Here is an 11239-nt window from a genome sequence, read left to right on the forward strand (position 1 = left end):
ATGGTCTTAAAGCTCAATGGAAACAGACCAGTTACCTGTCGGGGTCTGGACTCCACGCCGCACTGACACCCCGACCCGCGACACCGCCCCCCCTGACCTTCCCCGTCCGCTCCTTCAGAGCGATGTCCGTTAGCTCGGTAGGGCCGGCTGTGTGTGATGTGGTGTGTTGTTCACGCCCGTGTGTGACTGCTTGTGGGTCGGCAGAGTTTGGATCCTCTGCCCATGCATGGACGGGACCTGGGGGTGAACCCAGACGACATGATCGAGGTGCCCGAGCCGGAACACGCAGCGAAGCAGGAGATCCTGGAGAACAAAGATGTGAGTCACACCTTGCCGTCTGTCTTTATCTGTACCCGTCTCTCTGTACCTGTCTGTCGGTGTCTGTATCTGTCTGTCCGTCGGTGTATGTCTGTTTTTGTTTCTACCTGTCTGTCCGTCGGTGTCTGTATCTGTCTGTCAGTCGGTGTCAGTACCTGTCTGTTGGTGTCTGTATCTGTCTGTGTCTGTACCTGTCTGTCTGTTGGTGTCAGTACCTGTCTGTCTGTCGGTGCCTGTACCTGTCTGTGTATTCATAGGGCGCTGCGCCGACCGCTGGGTAAACTCAGGGTTTAAGTGTGGGGTCCAGCGCTGCCAAGTGGGGTTTGATTTGGATCAGACACGGTTCTGCACTGGCTCCAGCAGGCTGACGTCCTCACAACAGCCCTCACAACAGCCCTCACACCTGCTCCCGGGAAACACAAAGGAGCCATTTTACCCCCAAAACGTTTACAGCCTTTATCTTCTCCCAAGATCAAATTTTTTTGCGTTGGCTTGGCGGAAGTTCTGCCTCAACAGGGGGGGTTTTCCCACCCTTCCACCCGTTCCTCCTCGGTGCTGGGTGTGAACGTGTTGGGGCGTGTGCTGTCTACGTGTTGCAGGTGGTGGTCCAGCATGTCAACATCCAGGGCCTTGGCCGGACGAAGGAGGATCTCCTGGGACACGAGATCTCAGACGTGTTCCACGCCAAGAACCTCATCGATGTACGTGGTGATCGGCACACGCACGCACACGCACGCACACACACACGTGAACACACACACATACACATGTGAACACACACGCACACGCACACACGTGAACGCACACACGTGAACACACACATGCACACGCATACACACCTGCGCATGTGCACGTATGCGCACGTGCACACACGTATTTGAACACACACGCGTATGTGACCACGCACCTGGACACACAAATGCACTTGAACACAGCACCTTATTGTTAACAGTGGGTTGGAGAAACCTAGCGGTTGTGTCTCTGTTCAGGTGATGAAGAAGGCCCACATGGCCCGGCAGAAGCTGCTACGCCTGGGGATCTTCAAGGAGGTGGAGGTGCTCATCGACACGTCTGAAGGTACGGCCGGTCCCTCTCCTCCACCTCCTCCACCTTCAGCTTTAGGAGACCGTCTGGTCTTGGGTTTAGATGGAACACATCATGTTACTGTACGCAATGATTTTATGATGTTTCTGATTGCGAGGTACTGGTTTTAGTTATTAACTGAAGACACATTTGGCAAAATATTTACATTTTGGGGATTTGGCACACTTGTATCCAAAGCGACTTACAATGAGTACACTTGTCAGTAGAAAGAGAAACAACAAGATATTTCTGTCGGGACTGTATATAATCACTAATAATCGCTAGGTTAACCCATTTCCTGTATGCAACAAAGATAGCTAGGATAAGATGCTACACAATGCTAAGTGTACTGTTATGTGCCAGGACGCACAACATGCAATAAGTGCGTAAGAGTATGTACAATTTTATTTACGGTCTGGGCATGGAGTATTTCCTGTTGGTTACAGTTGAATATGTACATGGGGTCAAAGTTGAGCGGACAGGAAGTGACCTCACTTCCTGTCCGCTCAGGTGCCGGGGCCTTGCCGAACGGTCTGGACGTCATCTTCGAGGTCACTGAGGTCAAGAGGCTGACGGGAAGCTACAACACCATGGTCGGCAACAACGAAGGCAGCATGGTGAGCGCACACACACACACACACACACACACACACACACCCCTTATCTCTGTGATACACGCTCTTTCAGAGAGACGTTTCTTTTCAAAACTACTGTTTTAACGGCTCTAGAGGCATGGTGTGTCAAAGTCCAGAACATAAAATGAGTTGTTAAATGTTTTAAAACGAAAATGGAAGTCAGGAAAAATTATTCTATCCCGGTTATAATGAATCGTGACCTTTTTGAGGCATACTATTCATTAAAGTGTCCATGGTTTTTGAAGAGGTTTGTTTTCCAACACGGAGGATGGTTCTCCATGGCTGATGCCGGAGGGGAGCTCGTCGGTGCTGACCTCTTGACCTTTGACCACCAGGTGCTGGGGGTGAAGCTGCCCAACATGCTGGGCCGGGCGGAGAAGATGACGTTCCAGTTCTCCTACGGCACCAAGGAGACGTCCTACGGCCTCTCCTTCTTCAAGCCGCAGCCTGGCTGCTTCGAGCGCAAGTAAGGCAGCCAGCGTCATCCGTGCTCGTACCAGGACCGGTACCGGTTTAGTTACCAGTAGCAACATCCTTACAGTTACTGGTACTGCTACCAGTACTGGTAGCAGTACCAGTAACTGTAAGGATGTTGCTGCTACCAGTACTGGTAGCAGTCAGTACCAATAATGTTGCTAGTACGGTAAGCAGTACCATTACCAGTACTGTTACTGGTTCTGTAACCAGTACCAGTACTGGTTATGTTACCAGTACAGTACTGTGACCAGTATCTGCTGTATGAGGAAGGATGAAATCAATGTGATCAATGTGTCGATGGACGGATGTTTAATCGTTAGGTTGAATTGATAATTTTGATAATTGACTGATTATTGTATAAGTAAAAATACCAACTGCCAACTGGTTATAATGTTCAGACTGCCTGACCAACAATACTCACGCTGATTTAGTTAAATAAAGTGAGCTGTGACTGCAGTTGAATCGTGTGCATGGGAGCCTGATGTAATTTCTCCTCCACCTCCTCTTCCAGTCTCGTCCTCAACCTCTACAAAGTCACCGGACAGTTTCCCTGGAGCTCACTGAAGGAGACGGACCGAGGGCTGTCGGCAGAACTCAATGTGAGAAAGGGAGGGAGGAGGGAGGGACGGTAGAGGGGGGAGGGGAGGGGGGGAGAGAGGGGAGAGAGAGAGGAGAGAGAGGAGAGAGAGAGAGAGAGAGAGAGAGAGACTTGTGTGGGTGTTTGTCTTTTGAGTGTGTGTGGGTTGGTCTGTGTGTTTGTGTTTGTCTCTGGGTGTTTGTCTGTGTGTGCGTGTGTCTTTGAGTGTGTGTCTCTGTTCTACTTTATCAACCATATTGTGTTACCCGTCACGTGCCCGACCGGCCAGCTGACGTTGGCGTTCTCACTCAGCTGACGGCACAAGGAGTTGAATTCCTGAATAGCCCTTAAAAAAAAAAAAAAACGCTTTCAAGTGCAGAATGAAGGACTTCCAACGTGGCCTGCAGTGCTTTTAATCCATATCCATCGAAAGCACACATAAGATACACTCTAAAATGAATCAAGGCCAGCTCCGGGTATATGTGTTCACATAAACACGCCTCACACTTGGGTTTCCCGTAGATTTCCATTCTTTGTTTCCACATCCACCTCTATTCCTTCCTTATTATTTTGCGGTCCCACCGAGTTCACATCGTTCTGGCTCCGTGCTCGGGTCACTGACCCACGGTTGGCCTCAAACTCGGCAGCCTAACGTCAGCTTGGCTAAGAAGGCTGGGCAGATCGCCTGGCAACCAAAAGGTTGCTAGTTCGATCCCCGGCTTGTTCGATCCCGTGTGTGTCGAGGTGTCCCTGAGCGAGACACCACCCAAGCTACCCACGACCAGCCGGCCGTTCCTTTGTGTGGGCATGACGAATGGCTATATCAATGTTTTTTAGAGCTGTCAAGCGATTAAAATATTTAATCGCGATTAATCGCATTCATGTCATAGTTAACTCACGATTAATCGCGATTAATCACAAATTATTTTTATATGCTAAATATCCCTTGATTTTTTTGTCCCATAATTCTTCTCATTTTAATTCTCTTATCAACATGGTGAAGTGCATCGGCTTGCCTTGTGCAAATGATTTTTTATTGATAACAACATTGGCATAGACTGATCAAAACAGGACGATACAAAAAAAGAGCCTATAGTGCAATTAAACGACTGCTTTGAACAAATGTCATTTGAACATAGCAGTCAGGCTACTGCTTCTTTGTTTTGAGCCAAAGGGTCTAAACAAAAAAAAATCTTTTTTTTTTTAAATAAAATTGCGCGATAATTTTTTTAACGCCGTTAAAATTGGTTTGCGTTAACGCCGTTAATAACGCGTTTAACTGACAGCTCTAGTTTAAATGGCTGAGTGAATGTGTTTAAATGGGTGAATGAATGTGTTTAAATGGCTGAGTGAATGTGTTTAAATGGCTGAGTGAATGTGTTTAAATGGCTGAATGAATGTGTTTTTAAATGGGTGAATGAATGTGTTTTTAAATGGGTGAATGAATGTGTTTTAAACGGGTGATGAATGGCTGATTGGGTGTATGACCTGGTGAATGAATGTCTTTGAGTGGGCCAACGAGTGTGTGTGCATGAACGTGTGTTTATATGCTCAAATGAATGGCTGACACACTGTGTGTGACGAACGACGGTATGCGAGGCCCTTAAATGTTTCAGTGCTTCGCGTGGCCCCAGGTCAGCGAGGCGCCGTGTAGCGTCTCCACTAACTCACTCCCCCTGTCCCCCCCCCCGGCCCCCCCCGGCCCCCCAGTTCCCCGTGGGCCGGAGCAGCCACACGGTGAAGTGGGAGGGCGTGTGGAGGGAGCTGGGCTGTCTGGCTCGCAGCGCCTCCTTCGCCGTCCGCGAGGAGAGCGGACACTCCCTCAAGTCAGCGCTGTCGGTAAGTAAGGAACGCTAAGGGTTCACTTAGTTACACTTAGTTAATGTAACCGTCCGCGAGGAGAGCGGACACTCCCTCAAGTCAGCGCTCTCAGTAAGGAACACTAAGGGTTCACTTAGTTACACTTAGTTAATGTAACCGTCCGCGAGGAGAGCGGACACTCCCTCAAGTCAGCGCTCTCGGTAAGGAACACTAAGGGTACACTTAGTTTATGTAGAGCGGACACTCCCTCAAGTCAGCGCTCTCGGTAAGGAACACTAAGGGTTCACTTAGTTAATGTAGAGCAGACACTCCCTCAAGTCAGCGCTGTCGGTAAGGAACACTAAGGGTACACTTAGTTTACACTTAGTTATGTACACTTATTTTATTAACAGTAAGTTATTTACTGTTCGTTAGTTAGTTAGTTAGTTTCTGTTAGTTAGTTAGTTACTGTAACAGTTACACTTAGTTACTCTCACACAATTTTCCAATACGTGTCTGTAGCAGTGTATATATGTATTACTACACAGTAGTCTGTGTGTTTGCTCTCTAACCCTGTGGTCGTGTTTCCTCTTCCTCTTCCAGCACAGCATGTCCGTCGACTCCAGGAATTCTGCCATCTTTCCCAACAGAGGTGCCTTGCTTCGAATTAACCAGGTGTGTGTTCTGTTCTATGTGTGTCCACTAGTGGGCGCTGTTCTGCAGTCATTCACTAGTCAAGATCAGACCGGTTTCTCCAGGGTTTGGTGTTGTCTCAAGTCTTGGTTTAAGGATTCTGTGTCCGAATCAAATCACACCCCACCAGAAAAAGTTTATTCCCCGGATAAATATAAAATGTAAACGGCAGTTTGGTGTTTATAGGTTATTGACCTACTTTTGGGCAGACTACTTTAAAAAATATAAGAGAGACGAGAGATCTTAATGTCTTGGAATACCTCCTATAGGACAAACTTTAGTGTGTGTGTGTGTGTGTGTGTGTGTGTGTGTGTGTGTGTGTGTGTGTGTGTGTGTGTGTGTGTGTGTGTGTGTGTGTGTGTGTGTGTGTGTGTCTCTCTCTCCCACCGTACCTTTACTAACGTGGTGTCTCTGTGCGTGTGGGTCTGCAGGAGCTAGCGGGCTACACTGGCGGTGACGCCAGCTTCCTGAAGGAGGACTTTGAGCTGCAGTTCAACAAACATCTCTTCCTGGACTCGGTAGGACCGCGCCACCTTCCTTTAGCTGCTAGGTGTTCTCAAGACCGCTCACTCCATCCTTTGCTGCACCGTCCATCGAGACGTCCGATCCCTTTGCCTGCTCTGTCTTTGGGACAGACTCCCAACGAGATTAAAACACAACGATAAGCTGCATGGAGGGCGGTCTCCTGCAGAGTCCCCCTTATAATAATCATATGCATATAGATATGATGATTGATAGATATAGATTGATAGATAGATAGATGCATAGATATAGGTAGATGTCTTGTTAGTTAGATAGATAGATATAGGTAGATGTCTGGTTAGTTAGATAGATAGATATAGGTAGATGTCTGGTTAGATAGATAGATATATAGGTAGATATCTTGTTAGTTAGATAGACATAGAAAGATATAGGTAGATGTCTGGTTAGATAGATATCAAGATAGATATAATAGATAGAGATAAATATCGATATCATAGATATGTCTATAAATATATCTATATTCATCTAACTCAAAAGGAAGATGAGGAAGAAAAAGAAATTCAGTTCATGGGCATTACAGAACATAAAGCTTTAGGTCGCTGATGTGTCTACGTCTTGAGTTGTTCCTGAATCGTCAGCGTTTGCGACCTCTCCAGAGTCTTCTCTCCGACGTGTTGTTTACCGTGTCTCCACCTCCTCCCAGGTGCTGTCGGCGTCTCTGTGGGGAGGAATGCTCTACCCCCTTGGGGGACACTCGTCCTGCATCGCAGACAGGTACGCTGCCCTCTGGCACCTCCTTCGGTCCGTCTGAATCCACGAAAAAAACGTTAGGATTGTAAAGTGAAAGTAGTGTGATGGCTCAGTGCATCAAGTAGCATCTTGTGTTGATGTGAAGTCAGAGAGATGCCTTGTTAATCGGAGTCGTGTGTTCTCTGGTACTTCTGCACCTAGTCTACTGTAGTGTCCCTTGTTCACAGTTCACCTAGCCTACCCTCTTAGCCCCCCTCCCCCCTTACACATGCATTGTATGTTGTTTGTCCTCGCACTTAATGTACGCACTTAATGTATGTTGTAACTGTTATAGTACTTAGCATTTTGTAGCATCTAATCCTTGCTATTTCTGTTGTGTACAGGGAATGGGTTAACCTAGCGATTGTAAGTGCTTTGCACTTGGTTCTATGAACATCCTTAATGTACCGACAGCGATATATTGTTGTTTCTCCTTCTTCGGACAAATGAACTTACTGTAAGTCGCTTTGGATAAAAGCGTCTACTAAATGCCCTAAATGTAATGCAAATGTATGAACATGACCTCCCCCTCCAGGTTCTACCTGGGCGGCCCCACCAGCGTGCGAGGGTTCGGGATGTACAGCATCGGTCCGCAGAGTGAAGGTGAGACGGGTCAACCCTCTCCAGTGGAGACCCTCCAAAGACAGCCAGGGAACGGTGGTTAGCTATGTTGCTGTTAGCCATTTCGTTTTTACACCTCACCCTAGCTACCAATAATGTTTATTTTTTTTTGTCTTTTGTGTGGGGTATTCTGTGGACAAGTTATGAGGTTAAAGTGAAAGCTGGAATCAATCAAAATGTTTTCCTATTTCATATTTCACTTTTCTGCCCTTGAAAACGTTTAAACGTAAAATCCCTAGCATACGTTGGTAAAATGTCGAGGCCTATGCGCACCAACTCGTATTTCCCAGATCTGTACCCTTTAGGACCAATTCCGATCACCGTCATACACTGTTTCTATGGAAACAGCAGAAGGGTCACATGGTAGCTTATCGGCCCCTCCTATTGGCCGCCGGTTTCGCATGCGATCCTGTGTTAGCAGACTGGGGGTGCGGACCCTGACGGTGCTGTGGGGGTCTCTTGTGTTCCAGGGGACTACCTGGGCGGGGAGGCGTATTGGGCGGGGGGGCTGCACCTCTACACCCCCCTCCCCTTCAGACCTGGGAAGGGGGGCTTTGGGGACCTGTTCCGGACACACTTCTTCCTCAACGCCGGGAACCTCTGCAACCTCAACTACGGTGAGACGAGAACCAAACCCTACCGGGGCGCGACCCAAACCCTACTGGGGCACGACCCAAACCCTACAGGGGCACGACCCAAACCCTACAGGGGCACGACCCAAACCCTACAGGGGCACGACCCAAACCCTACAGGGGCACGACCCAAACCCTACAGGGGCACGACCCAAAACCTACAGGACCCTAAACTCTACGACCCAAACCCGCGCTTCAAAGGCTACACAAACGTATCGCTAATAACAGTTTAATCGCAACACAACTGTAGTACTAATAACAGTTTAATAGCAACACAACTGTAGTACTAATAACAGTTTAATAGCAACACAACTGCAGGGCTAATAAAAGTTTAATAGCAACACAACTGTAGTACTAATAACAGTTTAATAGCACAAGTTGGAGCTTTATTTTTGCTTCAAAGTGTAGTTGAATCCAAAGTACCGTTTGTCCTGTGCGTGCCTGGTGAGCGCTGAATGGGCCGGCTCACTCGGGGGTTGTGGTGGTGGTTGTGGTGGTTAACGTTAACCCTCCGGGCCCCCTCCAGGCGAGGGCCCCAAGGCCCACCTCCAGAAGCTGGCTGAGTGCCTGCGCTGGTCCTACGGGGCGGGGGTGGTCCTGCGTCTGGGGAACATCGCCCGGCTGGAGCTCAACTACTGCGTCCCCATGGGGGTCCAGAGCGGGGACAGGTAGGGAGAGGGGGGGGGTGGGGGGTGGTGTGTGTGTGTGTGTGTGTGTGGGGGGGGGGGGGGGTGAGTGAGGGAGTAAGTGAATGGAGTGAGAGTGATGAGAGTGGGTGAGTAAGTGAATGGAGAGAGTGGGTGAGTGAATGGAGAGAGTGGGTGAGTGAATGGAGAGAGTGGGTGAGTGAATGGAGAGAGTGGGTGAGTGAACGGAGAGAGAGAGAGAGTGGGTGAGTGAATGGAGAGAGAGAGAGTGGGTGAGTGAACGGAGAGAGAGTGGTTGAGTGAGTGAACGGAGAGAGAGAGTGGTTGAGTGAGTGAACGGAGAGAGAGAGCGGGTGAGTGAACGGAGAGAGCGGGTGAATAGCGGGAATGAGTGAGTGAATGGGGTGACCTTTTGAGCTTCATCAGGAACCAGCGTTCCTCATGTTCCCAGTCGCTTGTGTTCCCTCCTCCGCTCACTTCCTGCGCGCTCTTCCCCCAGGATCTGCGACGGCGTCCAATTCGGTGCAGGGATCCGCTTCCTGTGATGTCACCGTCGCCCAGTTGCCTTCTCGTTGCCGCGGCGACCGCAGAGTCCAGAAGGGGAACTGAGCGGGGAGCTGTCGGCGGTCGGCGGTCGTTGGCGTGTTGTGTGTGTGGATCCCCCCCCCCCCCCCACGCCCCCTCCACCCCTTCACACCACCTTCCTCCACCTCCTCCGTCATCACCCTCCTCGGTTACCGTAGCAACGTATCTCTTCTGAAGGACCCCTCCCCCCCCCCCCCCCCTCCCACACATGTAACTTATTTTATTGTGGGTTCAGCCAACGTTCATCTCACTGAGGTCGTGGTGGAGACGCTCCAAGTTAATGAATGAATGTCGGATTAGAGATGAGATCCCGATTTAAAAAGTAAACGTTAAACACACACACCGATGATCTGCACTTTTCTTTGTCCCGCGGTCGGAAGAAACCGTGGTTAATTAGGCAGGGTTTGAACCTGCGGACCCCCGTTAGCAGGGGTCTCTCGTTAGCGGGGGTCGCTCGTTAGCGGGGGTCGCTCGTTAGCGGGGGTCGCTCGTTAGTTCGGGTCTCGTTAGTCTCTAGCGAGGGTCTCTCGTTAGCGGGGGTCTCTCGTTAGCGGGGGTCACTCGTTAGCGAGGGTCACTCGTTAGCGGGGGTCTCTCGTTAGAGGGGGTCTCTCGTTAGCGGGGGTCTCTTGTTAGTTGGGGTCTCGTTAGTCTCTCTTTAGCGAGGGTCTCTCGTTAGCGGGGGTCTGTCGTTGGTCGGTATCTCGCTAGGGGTCTCTTTTTAGGGGTCTCTTGTTAGGGGGCTCTCTTTAGCGGGGGTCTCTCGTTAACGGGGGGTCTCTCGTTAACGGGGGGTCTCTTGTTAGCGGAGGTCTCTTGTTAGCGAGGTCTCTCGTTGGTCAGTCAGAGACCACCAGGCCACCCTGCCCCCCAGTTCTCCTGTTTTCTCCATTTGTCTAAGCTGTTGTATTCTGCACGCAAGTTAAATAAAAACGGCTTTTCCTAGGAAACTTCAAAATGTATTCTTGAATTATCGGTTGAAAATCAGAAAGAAAAGTACATTATTGGCTGTCATGGCGAAACAAGTCTTGTTTTTCCTTCTTTAAACAATGTCATGTTAAAGTTAGCAGGGCTTATCACCAAATCTCATGCAGGAACATAAAGTTTGTGGTGTGTGTGTGTGTGTGTGTGTGTGTGTGTGTGTGTGTGTGTGTGTGTGTGTGTGTGTGTGTGTGTGTGTGTGTGTGTGTGTGTGTGTGTGTGTGTGTGTGTGTGTGTTGGGGGGGTTCGTCTCTGTGTGTGTGTGTCCTGAACCTTTGCCCCTCCTGATCCAGTGTGCACTGGCCATGTGTCGATCCTACCAGTTCTCTGACCACTGTTTTGTGTGGGAGGGGGACAGCTGGGGGCCAGCTGTGGTCAACACTTGATCCCTACAGTAGAAACCGCGACTCCAGAGTATTGGAATGGGACTTTAAATGTTAACCATTAAACGTTTGCCTTTTAGATAACATAACGAGGACACCGATATCAACATAACATATTTTTTGAATAAATACAAAAAATACACTTTGGGGCCCTATAAACTTCTAAAAATGTATGGTTAATCTAGAAATCAAGCTCCTCCAAACTAGACCATGGAAGCAGCCATTTCAAAACCGTCAATCAATAGAAAGGAAAAAGTAGGAAGACCGGTTTATAATTATAATAATCTGCGTAATTTGTTTATAATGGGAGCTATCTGTAATCCCATTAGTGAAAACACTTATTATTGTGTGTGTGTGTGTGTGCGAGTGTTTATGAGCGCATGAATGGACAGATTGAGGGGCGGTGCCAAAACCATTATTCAGGAGGTGCCAATCAAAACAGTTATGCTCATTATTAAATCCCCTAAAAGAGTACGACATAATAAAACAAACGTATGCATCAAGTCAAATGTGTATCTCAAAATTAATCAATTAT

The 11239-nt window shown here is 48.7% G+C and overlaps 1 protein-coding gene across 1 annotated transcript in view; it reads left to right on the top strand.

Moving 5' to 3' along the window:
* The window catches only part of samm50l (sorting and assembly machinery component 50 homolog, like), a 10818-nt gene extending 520 nt beyond the window's left edge, over positions 1-10298 (top strand). Inside the window, exons 2-15 of the mRNA XM_030355314.1 lie at positions 205-318; positions 918-1019; positions 1308-1395; positions 1912-2018; positions 2372-2502; positions 3025-3112; positions 4801-4929; positions 5494-5565; positions 6015-6101; positions 6770-6840; positions 7391-7458; positions 7947-8093; positions 8635-8776; positions 9255-10298. Coding sequence (XP_030211174.1) covers positions 205-318; positions 918-1019; positions 1308-1395; positions 1912-2018; positions 2372-2502; positions 3025-3112; positions 4801-4929; positions 5494-5565; positions 6015-6101; positions 6770-6840; positions 7391-7458; positions 7947-8093; positions 8635-8776; positions 9255-9300 — 1392 coding nt within the window. The 3' untranslated portion in view covers positions 9301-10298. The remainder of the gene's footprint in view (positions 1-204; positions 319-917; positions 1020-1307; positions 1396-1911; positions 2019-2371; positions 2503-3024; positions 3113-4800; positions 4930-5493; positions 5566-6014; positions 6102-6769; positions 6841-7390; positions 7459-7946; positions 8094-8634; positions 8777-9254) is intronic.
* Positions 10299-11239: the final 941 nt, after the last annotated feature.

Source organism: Gadus morhua, chromosome 4 (assembly GCF_902167405.1).
Source record: "Gadus morhua chromosome 4, gadMor3.0, whole genome shotgun sequence".
Classification (NCBI taxonomy): domain Eukaryota; kingdom Metazoa; phylum Chordata; class Actinopteri; order Gadiformes; family Gadidae; genus Gadus; species Gadus morhua.